At 62.0% G+C, this 11,879-nt stretch overlaps 1 protein-coding gene across 1 annotated transcript in view; it reads right to left on the reverse strand.

The window, feature by feature from the left end:
* Positions 1–23: 23 nt before the first annotated feature.
* The window catches only part of TMPRSS13 (transmembrane serine protease 13), a 57,260-nt gene continuing 45,404 nt past the window's right edge, over positions 24–11,879 (reverse strand). The window contains exons 5-13 of the mRNA XM_029915702.1: positions 10,853–10,982; positions 8,909–9,001; positions 8,264–8,307; positions 6,979–7,141; positions 6,066–6,238; positions 3,139–3,237; positions 1,132–1,274; positions 841–993; positions 24–267 (exon numbers count right to left, since the gene is read on the reverse strand). Of these exons, the coding sequence (XP_029771562.1) occupies positions 241–267; positions 841–993; positions 1,132–1,274; positions 3,139–3,237; positions 6,066–6,238; positions 6,979–7,141; positions 8,264–8,307; positions 8,909–9,001; positions 10,853–10,982 (1,025 nt within the window). The 3' untranslated portion in view covers positions 24–240. The remainder of the gene's footprint in view (positions 268–840; positions 994–1,131; positions 1,275–3,138; positions 3,238–6,065; positions 6,239–6,978; positions 7,142–8,263; positions 8,308–8,908; positions 9,002–10,852; positions 10,983–11,879) is intronic.

An 11,879-nucleotide genomic window follows, 5' to 3' on the forward strand; every position in this document is an offset into this window, starting at 1 on the left:
GGACAGCCCTCTTGGCTTCCGGAGGCCGTGGGGGGCGACGGCACGCACGCACGCACTCGTGCACACGCACGCACATACACACACGCACACTCATGCACACGCGCGCGCGTACACAGAGGCAGCGGACAGCGGAGGTGGCACTGGCGCAGGCGCCTTAGCCCAGAAGACACCGCAGATGGCCCGTCGCCTCGGCCAGAGTCTCCCCGCAGCCAGGGCTACGACATGGGACGGGTCCGCGGCCTAGGACTTCCGGAAGCGCACCTCGTTCTGAGGAAGAGAACAGGGGAGAAGGGGGCGCAGGTAGGTCAGGAATACAGAAGCTGAAGGTCGGGGCCCAGAGCCTAAAATCCAGTCACTGGGCCCTGCCCTCGGAGACCACGGGGACCCGCGGGGGCAGAGACCCCCCCCAGACCGGATTTCCGGGGTGGCCATGGAGCTCTCAGGGTGTCCTGCCCTCGCTCTGGCCGAGAAAGGAGAGGGGGGCACGGAGCTCCTGCTTAGCAGCCAGGACGGGAGGCTGGGGGAAGGTGGGGGTGGATTCCCACACCCCAAACCTCCCAGGAGGGAGGCTGCATCAACGGGCTGTGTGAACTCACTGCTGGGCCACCGGGGGGGGGGGGGGGTGCTATGCAGGCCGCAGGCAGCCTGGGCCCACCCTTTTCCAAGCCTCCAGAGGAAAGAACCGGAAGGATAGGAACACGGGCAGCTGGGTTGGCCTCCCATTCGATTCCTGTTCCGACCCCGTCTTCTGAACACCCCAAGCACCCCGGGCCCTCTGGCGGGCACCCCACCTTTGGGAGCCCCGAGCCTGCCCCGCGCAGTGCCCCTGCAGGCTCTCACCTCCATCTTGCTGTAGATCCAAGGGAGGACTTCCGTCACTTTGGTGTACACACCAGGCTTGTTCCTCTGGCCGCAGCCCGTGCCCCAGCTCGTGACCCCTGCCAGGTACCAGCGGCTGTTCTGCTCACACACCAGGGGCCCCCCGCTGTCTCCCTACGGAAGGGGGGGGAGGGGGCGGAGCACACACGTCAGCGGGGTGGGGGAGGTGGTCCTCACTCCAAACCCAACACCCCTGCCTTCCCCCAGGCCCCTGGCTCCCAGGAACGGAGGGCCACCCAGAAGCGGCCTCACCTGGCAGGAGTCTCTGCCTCCCCGAAGGTCCCCAGCACACATCATCCTTGGGGTAAGGTAACTGTCATAGACCAAGAAGTCATTGCATTTCTTAAAGTCAATGAGGTTGACCTGCACCTCTCGGAGGAAGGGGGATGTCTTCTCTTCAGTGAAGGGGAGTCGAGGGAAGAGAAGATGGGCAGGAGTGAGACTTTGGACTCCCAGCTTCCTGGGAGGGGAGGGTACCATTCCCATGGCTGGCCACCCAGCGTATGAGGACACACACACACACAACACAGGAACACACACGCGTGTACACATTCAAACTCACAGCCCAGCAGGACGCCTGCAGGCTGCACAGTGCCTTCCGTACTCAGAGCACCGTCAAGTACCTCCTTTCACTTGTTTTTCAGTAACTGTGTGTCCCGAAGAGGGCAATTAATCGGTTTATAGTTGGGAGAAGCTCGTGGCCCAAGTTGTGACTTGCCTACAGTCACACCGCTAGGCCGTTCTGAGCCGAGATCAGAACAAGGCCCTGCTCCCAGGCCAGTCACCGCTCCGTTGCACTGAGCAAGGGAGAGGCAGCCGCGTCCCCGGCAGCTGGCCGGAGTCCAACGGTGGGGCCAGCCGGGCGCACGTGGGCCAAACGTATCCCATTCTCCAGAACAACATCCAACAGGCCACTCTCTGACCGCGGAGAAGCTGGCCGCACAAGACCACAGCGCACGCCGCTTGTGCGTCAGCAAACACCAGGGGGGGTCACGGTGCAAACCACAAAGCCACCACACATCCCCTCTCCCAGCCAACGGGAGTGGCTCCGCTTCAGCACAGATTAGAACTTTGGACTCAGTTTATCCTTAACTTCTAGATGAGATTATCAAGATATCCGATCATGGAAACATCCCTGCTTCCTGAAAGCATCCAATCTGGAGAAACGCTCCACTTCTTCGAACCTCCATGCCCAACCAGCCAGGGCCTAGGATAAGTCCTCTCTGGCACTCTGTTAGCGTGCCCCCCACGGCTCTCCGTCCGGTGCAGTGAGCAATGTGGTCACCACCACAGACGGCTTCCAGGTGGTCCTGGCTGGAGGGCACGGTCACCCCAGCCGCTCCGGCATCTAGTCAAGGTCATAGGCATCCATCTTGGGCTGGCTTACAGGCTTCTACTTTGCAACGCTCTGTGCGAAGCCACCTTAGGGGACGCAGCAGCTTGTGTGTCTGCATGGATGGAGGGATCTTAACCAGTGAAGTGGAGCCGACGTGGTCTGAACACAGGCGTTCAGTGCGGCCAAAACTCTCTCTTTCCTTGTAAGATACGCGAATGAAGCGTTGGTGTCCTCACTGGGAGGAAATAAATGTACCGGCCCTTCGGTGCGGACCTGCACGGCAACACGTTTTGCGTATATGACTAGGATAGCTTTCTGCACGTCCATGGCTGTGGGTCCAGGTAGTTGACGCTCCTGAAGCCTGTGTCAACAGTGGGGGTTTTTGTCACTTGCACACGTGGGACTTTTTCTCCGGCGGGGGGGGGGGGGAACGCTGTCTGTGCCAAAACCTTGTTTCCACTTTTAAAAAGAGATTCAGAATAATTTCATTTTAATGGGGGCTTTGCCGATGGAAGAGTTCATCCACGACGGAAGAAAGTCACAGCTGAGGTGCTGGGGGCAAGGCGCGTGGCCTAAGGCAGGAGAGCCGTGTTCTAGACTGCCGGGGGGGGGTGGGGGGGGGCCTGGGTAAGTGACTTAGTCCCAGAGGTGTTCACTCTCCTCTTTTGGAGGAGAGTGGGGAGACCGGGTCTCAAGCGTGGACGATTCGCGATTAGAAGTTTCTATTATGTGCTGCTAGGCGGTCCGCCACGTGTGGGAGCGAGGCGAAAACCCAGCCCCGGCCAGGCCCCTGAGCCTCGATGCCCAACCCTCACCTAGGCCGGCCGTCCTCTGTGCACCCCGACACATCACCCCCCACACTCCGTACGGGCGCACGCGCACACGCACACGCACACACGCAGCCCGGCCCCTCGGCCCCTCACCATCTGTCTCCTTGGTCTTGCCAAAGCCCGTGATCCAGCAGGTCTCATTGAGGCTGAAGGTCTGTCCGTGCATAGGGAGGCAGGCCGGGTGGATGTGCGCTGAAACGGGACCGCAAGACGTCAGCGCAGGGACGAGACTGGAGGCTTGGGCTGGGAGGGCAGATTACAGGGACAGGAGTCCCAGGGTCCTAGGATCCTCCTCCTCGCCTCCAGACTGGTTCTGGACCTTCCGGGGCCTCGAAGTGACGAGGCAAGAAACTCAGTCACTTTATCCTGACCCTCCAGCCTTCCGGGCACTGCCAGAGTCCCTCGAGCATCCTGATTTCAGTGGGTACCACATGGGTAGAAGCTTATCCCTTGGAAGCTCCCCTGTGCCAAGCCGATCCCGGGCAGCCACACATCTCGGTCTTCTAAGAGTGGCTTTCCTGGCAGCCCCCTCCGTGCCCGTCCATCAGCGCCAAGAGCAGCTGCGGGCTAAGTCCCAAGCATTATCACCAGGGCCTCTCAGCGATGTGTGCAGCCTAGTCTGGGGAGAGCACCCACTGGTTGGCCAGGGCCTGAGCCCCCCCCACCCCACACACAGCTCAGACAACCTCTCCAGGTGGGAAGAGCACATCCCTAGAGGCACAGACCACAAAACCGCTGCTCACCTGCTCCCATCCACAGAAACATCTAGAAGGTGCTCTTGGAGACCACCTCACAAGCTCTCTCCGGGGACTGGCATCCTTAGCCTGACCAGGGCATGGACCACCAAACCCCAACTTGCAAGAGGAAATTCTCAGTGGACAGAAGGTTTGCAGTGTCCTGAATCGTTTGTTACGCTCCCTGCACCTCCTGCACCTGGAGCAGTGCCCGACACAGGCAACGTGCTCAGCAAATAGAGCACGGAAGAAAGGAACCACAGACACAGAGGAAGGGAGGGCGGGAGTGAGAAGCCATTCTAGATTCTTCCATAAAGTGGGCTTTAAGGTCTGGTGTCTAACACATTTGTCTATTGGAGAGTAAACAAACAAAAAAATGAGGGTGAAAAAAAAAGGGAGGGGCTCCTGGGTGGCTCACGTTGAGGGTCTGACTTCGGCTCAGGTCATGATCTCACGGTTCTTGGGTTCGAGCCCCGCATCGGGCTCTGTGCTGACCGCTCAGAGCCTGGAGCCTGATTCACCTTCTGTGTCTCCCTCTCTCTCTGACCCTCCCCTGCTCACGCTCTGTCCCTCTGTCTCTCAAAAATAAATAAATGTTAAAAATTGTTTAAAAAAATAAATGAGGGAATGGCATCAATTATTAACCAAAAAAAGCAAATCATAATTTCTTAAAATAGGCTCATCTTTAAGATGCAGGGTCTTAAAAACATGTGACACCGTTACATACTTCGCTCATTTTTACAGGAGGATTACATGTATCAGTGAGTTTTCGTAAGTTTTCGCCAGTAGTACTATGACCGCAAAGTGCTAGGCCTGCCGAAGGAGTTTAAGAAAATCTGCCTGATTTCTAAACCCCAAATCAGGGCACACGGTCTGACCAGAGGACTCCGTAAATAAATCTAAGCTGTGGCTCTCAGACGACGTGCTTCCTGCCAGGGGCCTAGCAGAGTCTGGAGAGGGGCTGCCGGAGGCTGAAAAGCACGTGCAATGTTATAATACCTTTCATGCGGTTTTACAGATTACTTAATTTGATTTGGAATTCCAAATAACATTAAGGGCGTTTGAGGGGGTCGGAGATCTGGATGGTTAGCCAAATGGAGTCTGCGTTTGGCAAGGCTGCAAAGTCCCGTTCTGGTCCTGTGGACTCGTCGCCCCCTTTTGGGTGGGCATGAGGGGCATGGGAGGAGCGCCCGTGACCTCGCGGACCAGCTCCACAAGCCAGGCGGGAGGACAGAAAGAGGGCAGGGAGGGCGTGCCCGCTGGGGGGCGTGGCTCTGGCCCGGCCCCGCCCCACGGAGCTCTGCGTGGTTTCCTCCTCCGGCCCCACTCTGATGACCCAGGGTCTGAGTCACGACCGGTACCGCCTCTGTAATTAACGTGCCAAGAAAGACCAGCTCACAGGCTGAGGGCGGGAGAAAGGCTGCACCCAGCAGAGAGCCCTCCAAGGCTCTGGAAAGCCTGGTGCCCCTCGCTAGGCTCCAGGGTGGCCCCACCTGAAAGACCACTGCCCCGCAGCTGTCCTTACCCCACCTCGTTGGCCTCTAGGGACTGTCAGTGTGGGTTGCCCACTGTCCTATTCGCAACGGCAAAGCCTGCTATGTAGCCCCAGACGCACGGTAAGTCCTTAGTAAGTTCGCGAATGAGTGAGTGAATTAATGAACGAAGCCTCCCTCCATCTCCCCTGAAAACTCCCCGAGCACTTCCTTCCTGCCGCCAACCTCGTGGCCGTCCACCTGTGGGCGGTGCTCTCAACTGCAGCGACAGCCGTGAGCCGGCAGAGCCCAGAGCAGAGCACCGCGAGGGAGGGTCCCCTGGTCCGCCCGGAGCGCCGCTCACTGCTTCGTTGCCTTGAGTGGTTTTCTCTCTCTGAAGCTCCAGCTCCTCAAACGTCAAGCGAAGCTAATGATAGAACCTGCTCCAAGGGTCCGTGGTGAAGAGCTGAGTGTTCCCGCAAACGTAAAACGATACCGCAGATGTGAAATGCCTACCACGGCGCCCGGCCCCTGGTAAGTGCTCAGTACACACACACGAAACAATTCAGTCCTTTTACATGGATGGAGACCAAGATCCGAGCCCTGTCTCCCTCACCAGCCTGCAATGTGAGATGCGTCATTTGGGGCAACCTAACTTCTAGCCTCTGGGCCTCAGTTTCCTCAATGGTAGAGGCGTCCCATCAAATGGTCCCTAAGAGCCTCTGACTGCCACCGTGCTGAGGGTCTGGGTGTGCGGACGGGGCAGGGCTGGGCCCTGAGGGCGGCCTGGCGGGGCAGGGCGGGTGTGACTCACCAGACAGGGGCAGGGGCTTGGCGAGCCGCATGAGGGCAATGTCGTAGTCGTCCTCCTCGTCCGTGTAGTTGCCGTTGATGATGATCTGGGAGATGGAGGCCGCCTCCGGCAGCTGCAGCAGGTTGCTGGTGCCCGCGTAGACCTTCCAGCCCTCCAGCATCTTCTCCCGGGTCCTGCAGGAGCCACGAGAAGGCAGGGCCGGGGGGCGGTGGCGGCATCCGCTACAGGCCAGCTCCCAGGCAGGAGGGTGGACGGAATGGCCTCTCACGGGAGCCCTGTGCCCCAGCCCCCGGCTCCCACCCCGTCTCCACAAGCCCATCGTGAACTGGGCGCTCTGCATCTCCAAGAATAAAGGAGACGGCACGGGCACACCCTCCGAGCATTTGCCCCACTGCGCCCTCGCCGCACCGCCCGGGTCCCTGCACGCAGACGGGACGCATCTCGGCGGGAATGGAGCTTTGGACGACACAGCGGACCTGCCGCTGACCGACTCCCGACTGGGGAGGCCGGGGCCCGCGGCCTGGTCCTCAGAGCCCTTTCCTGCTCACAGGCTCAGACGCCCACCGTTCCTCCCTCCCTACGTCCCCCCTACTCAGGTCCCGGGCCGCGTTCCCCATCCCTGGGGCTCCCCTCCTGAAAGCTCCTGTTGCAGGAAGTGGAGGCCTCTCCAGGGACACCACCCCCCATCCCTTTCCTCCGCCGGCCTCGCCCTCCCTCGGGTCCTCAGGCTCTCGTTCTGGGCCCAGCTCGGAACCAGCAGCCCCAACTCACACTCCCAACGGCAGATGGTGGCCCCGGCCACACGGGGGCCGCCGAGGGCCAGGGTCCCAACCCAAGCCCCTCTCTACGGAGAGACAAGCCCTTCCTGGCGACCCCAGCCCGGGGATGGCGTCACCCGCCCGCGGGCACTTACACAAAGAAGCAGTGAGCCGCGGTGAGCACCCACTGGGCGTCGATCAGCGTGCCCCCGCAGATGTGCGTGGCGCCGTAGTGCAGGCTGACCTGCCAAGGCCACTTGCTCTCCGGGGCCAGCGCCCCTCCCACGATCCGCCCGGTCATGGCCCTCAGTCCACAGTCTGGGGAGAGGCAGAAAAGACAAGCCGTGACCTCCGCGGCCCGCAGGCCCCGCCGTGCCCCCTGGGCCCAGGGCAGGCTCCTCGGCCCCATCCGAGGGCCCCGCCGGGGACACTGCTCCGCTCACTTAATGGGAGGCGGAGCCGGGGCAGGCTTCTGGGATCGCCCAGCAGGAAGTTCCCTAACTTGACAGGTGCTTACTAAGTACCCGCAGCTCTGGGCAGCGCGCCAAGCACCGAGGTCACGACGCCGACCCCAGGGCTGCCCCCGGGAGCGTGGGGAAGCACACCAAGTCTGACAGCACTCTGAGCTGACAGGCACGGCGGCGGGGACCAGCATCACTTCCGAACAAAGGAGAAATGAACGTTCCCTGACGTGCAGGGGGGCCTGTGGCCACGTGGGTCCGCAGTGGGTCATTTGGTGCTCCCAGGGGAGCACGTACCCCGAGGGAACATTTCCAAGCACGTTCTGGAGTGAATCCTGCCCCCAAAATTATGGACAAGGACGGCACTCCTTGGAGGCCCTTCTCCCTTTGAAAGGGGACAGAGAGCAGGAGGAGCAGCGGTCTGAGCGGCAGGGGGGGGCCTGCCCACGCAGGGGAGCACCTCCCTCCCCCCCGGGCCGTACGTAGAGCCCAGCGCTCGTGGGCTGGTTGACAGCCGGGACTTCGGGGTCAGGCCCGAGGTTGGATCCCGGCTCCCCACCCATCTGTCTGATGCTAAACAAGCCCCGGATCAGTGAGTGGGCGGGAACAGCACCCACCGGGGAGAATCGAATACAATGGTGTTTACCAGGGGCCTGTGCCTTACGCGGAGAGGGTACCTGTGAGCCGGTCCAGACGGGCTCTCCCGGTCCCTCCCACCCCCAGGGACCCATGAGATGTGAGCGGCTTCTGCTATGAACGAGGCTTCTGAGCTGAGCAGAGTCAGGAGACCGTCGAATGCTACCCTGACACGTCCCAGTACCTCCTGGGGCCCCTGGCCCTGAAGCAGGCCTGCTAGTTAAGACCATCTTCCTGGCTTGGACCCCCTGGGCTGACCGTCTCCCCCAGAGAGGCCCCACCCTCTGCCCCCTGACTCCCACCCCCCACAGGTCACAGTCCAGGAGGGAGAGCGTCTTCTTACGGGAACACTGGAGAGAGACATACTGCTGGGAAGGGCATTCAGACCTGCAGGAAGAGACACAGAAGATGTGAAAAGGGCACATTAAACACCTCCTCCAGGAAGCCCTCCCTGATTGACTCTAAGTTCCTCTCCATCTCCTTTGCATAAACTAGAGATTCTGATCTCTCTCCCAGAGAGACGGAGCCTTCCAGTGCTTTCTCCAGGAAGGGGCATGGCTCAGTGCAAACCTTCCCCACTCTTATCCACCCCCCCCCCCAGGGTTTCTTATGGGGGATTGCACCCATCTGATTAGATCCATGTCCTTTGAACTCATGACTTCATTGTCGCATCTTTCGCAGCTCAGCAGGTGGCCTGACCCCTCTGACAGGTGCTCAAAGCTGCACCGCAATGTGGCACAGCACCCACACAAAGCTGGTCCGCTCCCCTCCTTCCCTCCCCTCCCCAAGGTAAATACCGCTAACTGGTGGGACACGCCCCAGCCCCCCCGCTCAGCGGGGAGTGGGGTTGAGACAGGGGTGGGGCCACAGTGCAAGGGCACCGATGGCAAGGCTCAGGAGGGGCCGGTGCTTCCTAGGGGGTCCCTGTCCCGGCCCACATGCACCTGCCCTCCCCCTGCCGCTGCTCCCCCCACCCCCACCCCCGCACCTGTGGAGGCTTTCCTGGAGGGTGGAATTGTACTTGGAGATGGAGAGGCTGCTGGCGAGACCCCGGTGGGCCACCTCGGTCGTCCGGTAAGCACTGTAGGGGGGAAGAAGGAAGAGTGAGGCCCTGAGTCACACTGCCCGCTTCTGGTCCCCCCTTCCCCCCACCCCCTCCCCCACGGGCGTCAGAGTCCTGCTGGGAGAGGCCAGAGGCAGTTAAGGACCGAATACACTCAGACCGCACCCACACGTGCCACCGCTGTCCCCGTCCCCACCAGTCCTGCGGCTTTCAGGGTGCAGTCCCATCCCAGAGAGCAGCATCCGCGCTGCCTGGGAACTTGTCAGAAATGCACGTTCTCGGGTCCTCTGAGCCCCAGACCTCCTGGCCCAGGAGCTCGGGCTCTGTGTTTTCATAGAAACCCCGAGCCGGCCCTCCTCCAGCCAAGCCGCTCCCCGGGCCGGCTGATTCCCACTCTGCATCTCAAGACCCCACGGGAGGGGCTTGCGCATTACGGTCCGTGGGTTCCCAGACCTCAGACCACAGTGTAGCTAGGAATCACCTCGGGGCATCCGTCAGGCAGGTTCTGAATCCTGAGGTTGGGGTGCGTTTCAACCAGCACCCCGGTGCCTCTGACGCAGGTGTGCACGGATCCCTGTCCGGGCGGCACTTCTGTGCATTTCTAGCTCACGACACCCCTGGCACAAGACGCGCCTTCTGTGTGTGCCGTTCCTCTCCCCGGGGCTCCGTCCCCGCCCTCTGCCAGGGCCCCCGCCCGACTGCGTGCCCACGTCATCGTCATACGTCCGCGTGCGTCACGGTCACCGGTTTGAGCCTCTCTCGCCCACACCACACGGAGCTTCTCCGAGGGCGGGGATCTGGCCTGAGGGCCACACGGTCTCCGGCACACATGAAGTGTCATCTGCAGTCTTGGGATAAACGCCACCATCTACTGAAGCCCCAGGGAGGGCGGGTCTGCATCAGGGCTCACAAGTCCACGACGAGAGCTGACTAGTATCTTCCGGCCGGTCCCTCGGGTCCCTCTCGCAGGGTCAGAACCCTGAGGCTGAGGTGAGGGCGGAGCACGGTTCCAAGCCCCGGCCTCCGGGCCGGTTCTCCAAGTACTTCTGCCGCAGAGTCCTCACCGACACCTCCAGCCTCCTCCCCCCAGCCTCACACACCTGCTGAACCCCCAAAGCGCAGCCCACCACGCGGAATGGAGCTGGCTGTGTGGCCTGGGAATAAGGGAAGGACGGGGGACCCTCAAGCACAAGGCGGTGCTGACCCTACTCCCCGCCCCACCGGAGGGTGAGCCTCAGCTTTGGTCGGAAATCTTTACCCGGCCACGCCTGCCCGTCTCCTTCCCCCTTGGGGAGTTCCGGCTCGAGCCGCAGCTGCTGCAGCTCAGGGCCCGCACCTCTAAGTCCCCGCTGTGAGGAGTGAGAGGTGCCCAAAGCCTGTCACCCTCAGGGCCACCGCCACCGTTAGAGTGACCAGGGGCGGGAGGCGGCCGCTCTGGTGCGAGAGCCGCGCAGGCGGGAGCCCCTCCGGCAGGTCTAGATGTTTCCTCCGGCCTCGTGGGAACAACTGACCCCCGGCTTGGGCCCCAGGGCCACTGTCTCCTCGTGTAACTCAAGAGTGTCCTGAGCTAGTGCTGTCATCCCTGGTCCCCGAGAATCCTTTTCTTATCGTTATTTTATGTTTACCTGTCTTGAGAGGGAGCATTTGAGCAAGCGGGGGAGGGGCAGAGAGAGAGGGAGAGAATCCCAAGCAGGCTCCCCGCTGTCGGCACAGAGCCCCACACGGGGCTCGGACTCACGAACCGTGAGATCATGACCAGAGCCAAAAATCAAGACCTGGACGCTTGACCCTCGGAGCCCCCCAGGTGCCTGGGAGGCCCTTGCCAGGAGCCCGGGGCGCCCCCGCGGCTGGGACCCCGGAGGGGTTTACCTCACAAAGCCCAGCTGTTGGCACGTCCTGTCGGAGTCGGAGCGGTTCCAGCCGTCGCTGCAGACGGGAAGCCACTGGCGGGAGGCTCCGGAGTAGACTTTGAGCAGAGATTCGCTCCAGTCAAACCTCACTGCGGGCGGGAAGGGGGGGCGGGCGTCAGCACCGGGCCCCGGGACAGGCCTGAGCGCGGCTCTGGGAGGCTCCTGGCCTGGCGGGACGTCGGGACCACGTGCAGGAGGTGACGCTCACCCGCCAGAGCTCAGTGGGGGCAGCGCCAGGAGCCACACCGCAAGAGGGCAGTGACACGCCCGCAGGAGAGAGTGACCAGGGGAGTGAGGGCACTCCGACCGCGTGTTCAGTCACAGGAGACGTGGCTACGGGCCACGACGCGCGTAAACACGCCGGTGACACGCCCCCGCCGACTCCCGCACACACGGCGCACCGAGAAACCGCTGCGGATCGGGGCTCCACAAACTGGCTCCATGAAACCACAGGGGTGCGAGGAGCAGGGGCTGTGGATGCACCCCACCCCCGCCTCCGTTCTCGGGGGTCAGATTCCGAGAACTGCTGGTCTCCTCTACTTCACTAATTTGACTGAAACTGAAGCCCAGAGAAGGTCAGCGACTTGCCCGAGTCACACAGCCAAAGCCAGGTCTACAGTGACGAGAACCCAGGCCCTCCGCCTCTCTGCTCAGGCCCACATGCGACAGTGTGTGCACACGCCCCCTCGCACGCACAGTGTGAACACAGCTCTCTCCCACGCACAGTGCACACATGCTCTCTTGCACGTCCAGTGCACACACGCCCCCTCGCATGCAGTGAGACACACGCTCTCACACGCACAGTGCACACACACGCCCCCTCGCACACCTAGTGCGCACACACCCTCTCAGAGGCCCAGTACGCACACACGCCCCCTCCCATGCACAGCGCGCACGCACACCCCTCGCACGTCCTTCGCACACCGCCCGCGCGCCCCCCGCGCGCCCCCCGGAACCCCCCGCGCCCCCCGCCCGGTGCCCGCACG

Source organism: Suricata suricatta, chromosome 11 (assembly GCF_006229205.1).
Source record: "Suricata suricatta isolate VVHF042 chromosome 11, meerkat_22Aug2017_6uvM2_HiC, whole genome shotgun sequence".
In the NCBI taxonomy this organism is placed as follows: domain Eukaryota; kingdom Metazoa; phylum Chordata; class Mammalia; order Carnivora; family Herpestidae; genus Suricata; species Suricata suricatta.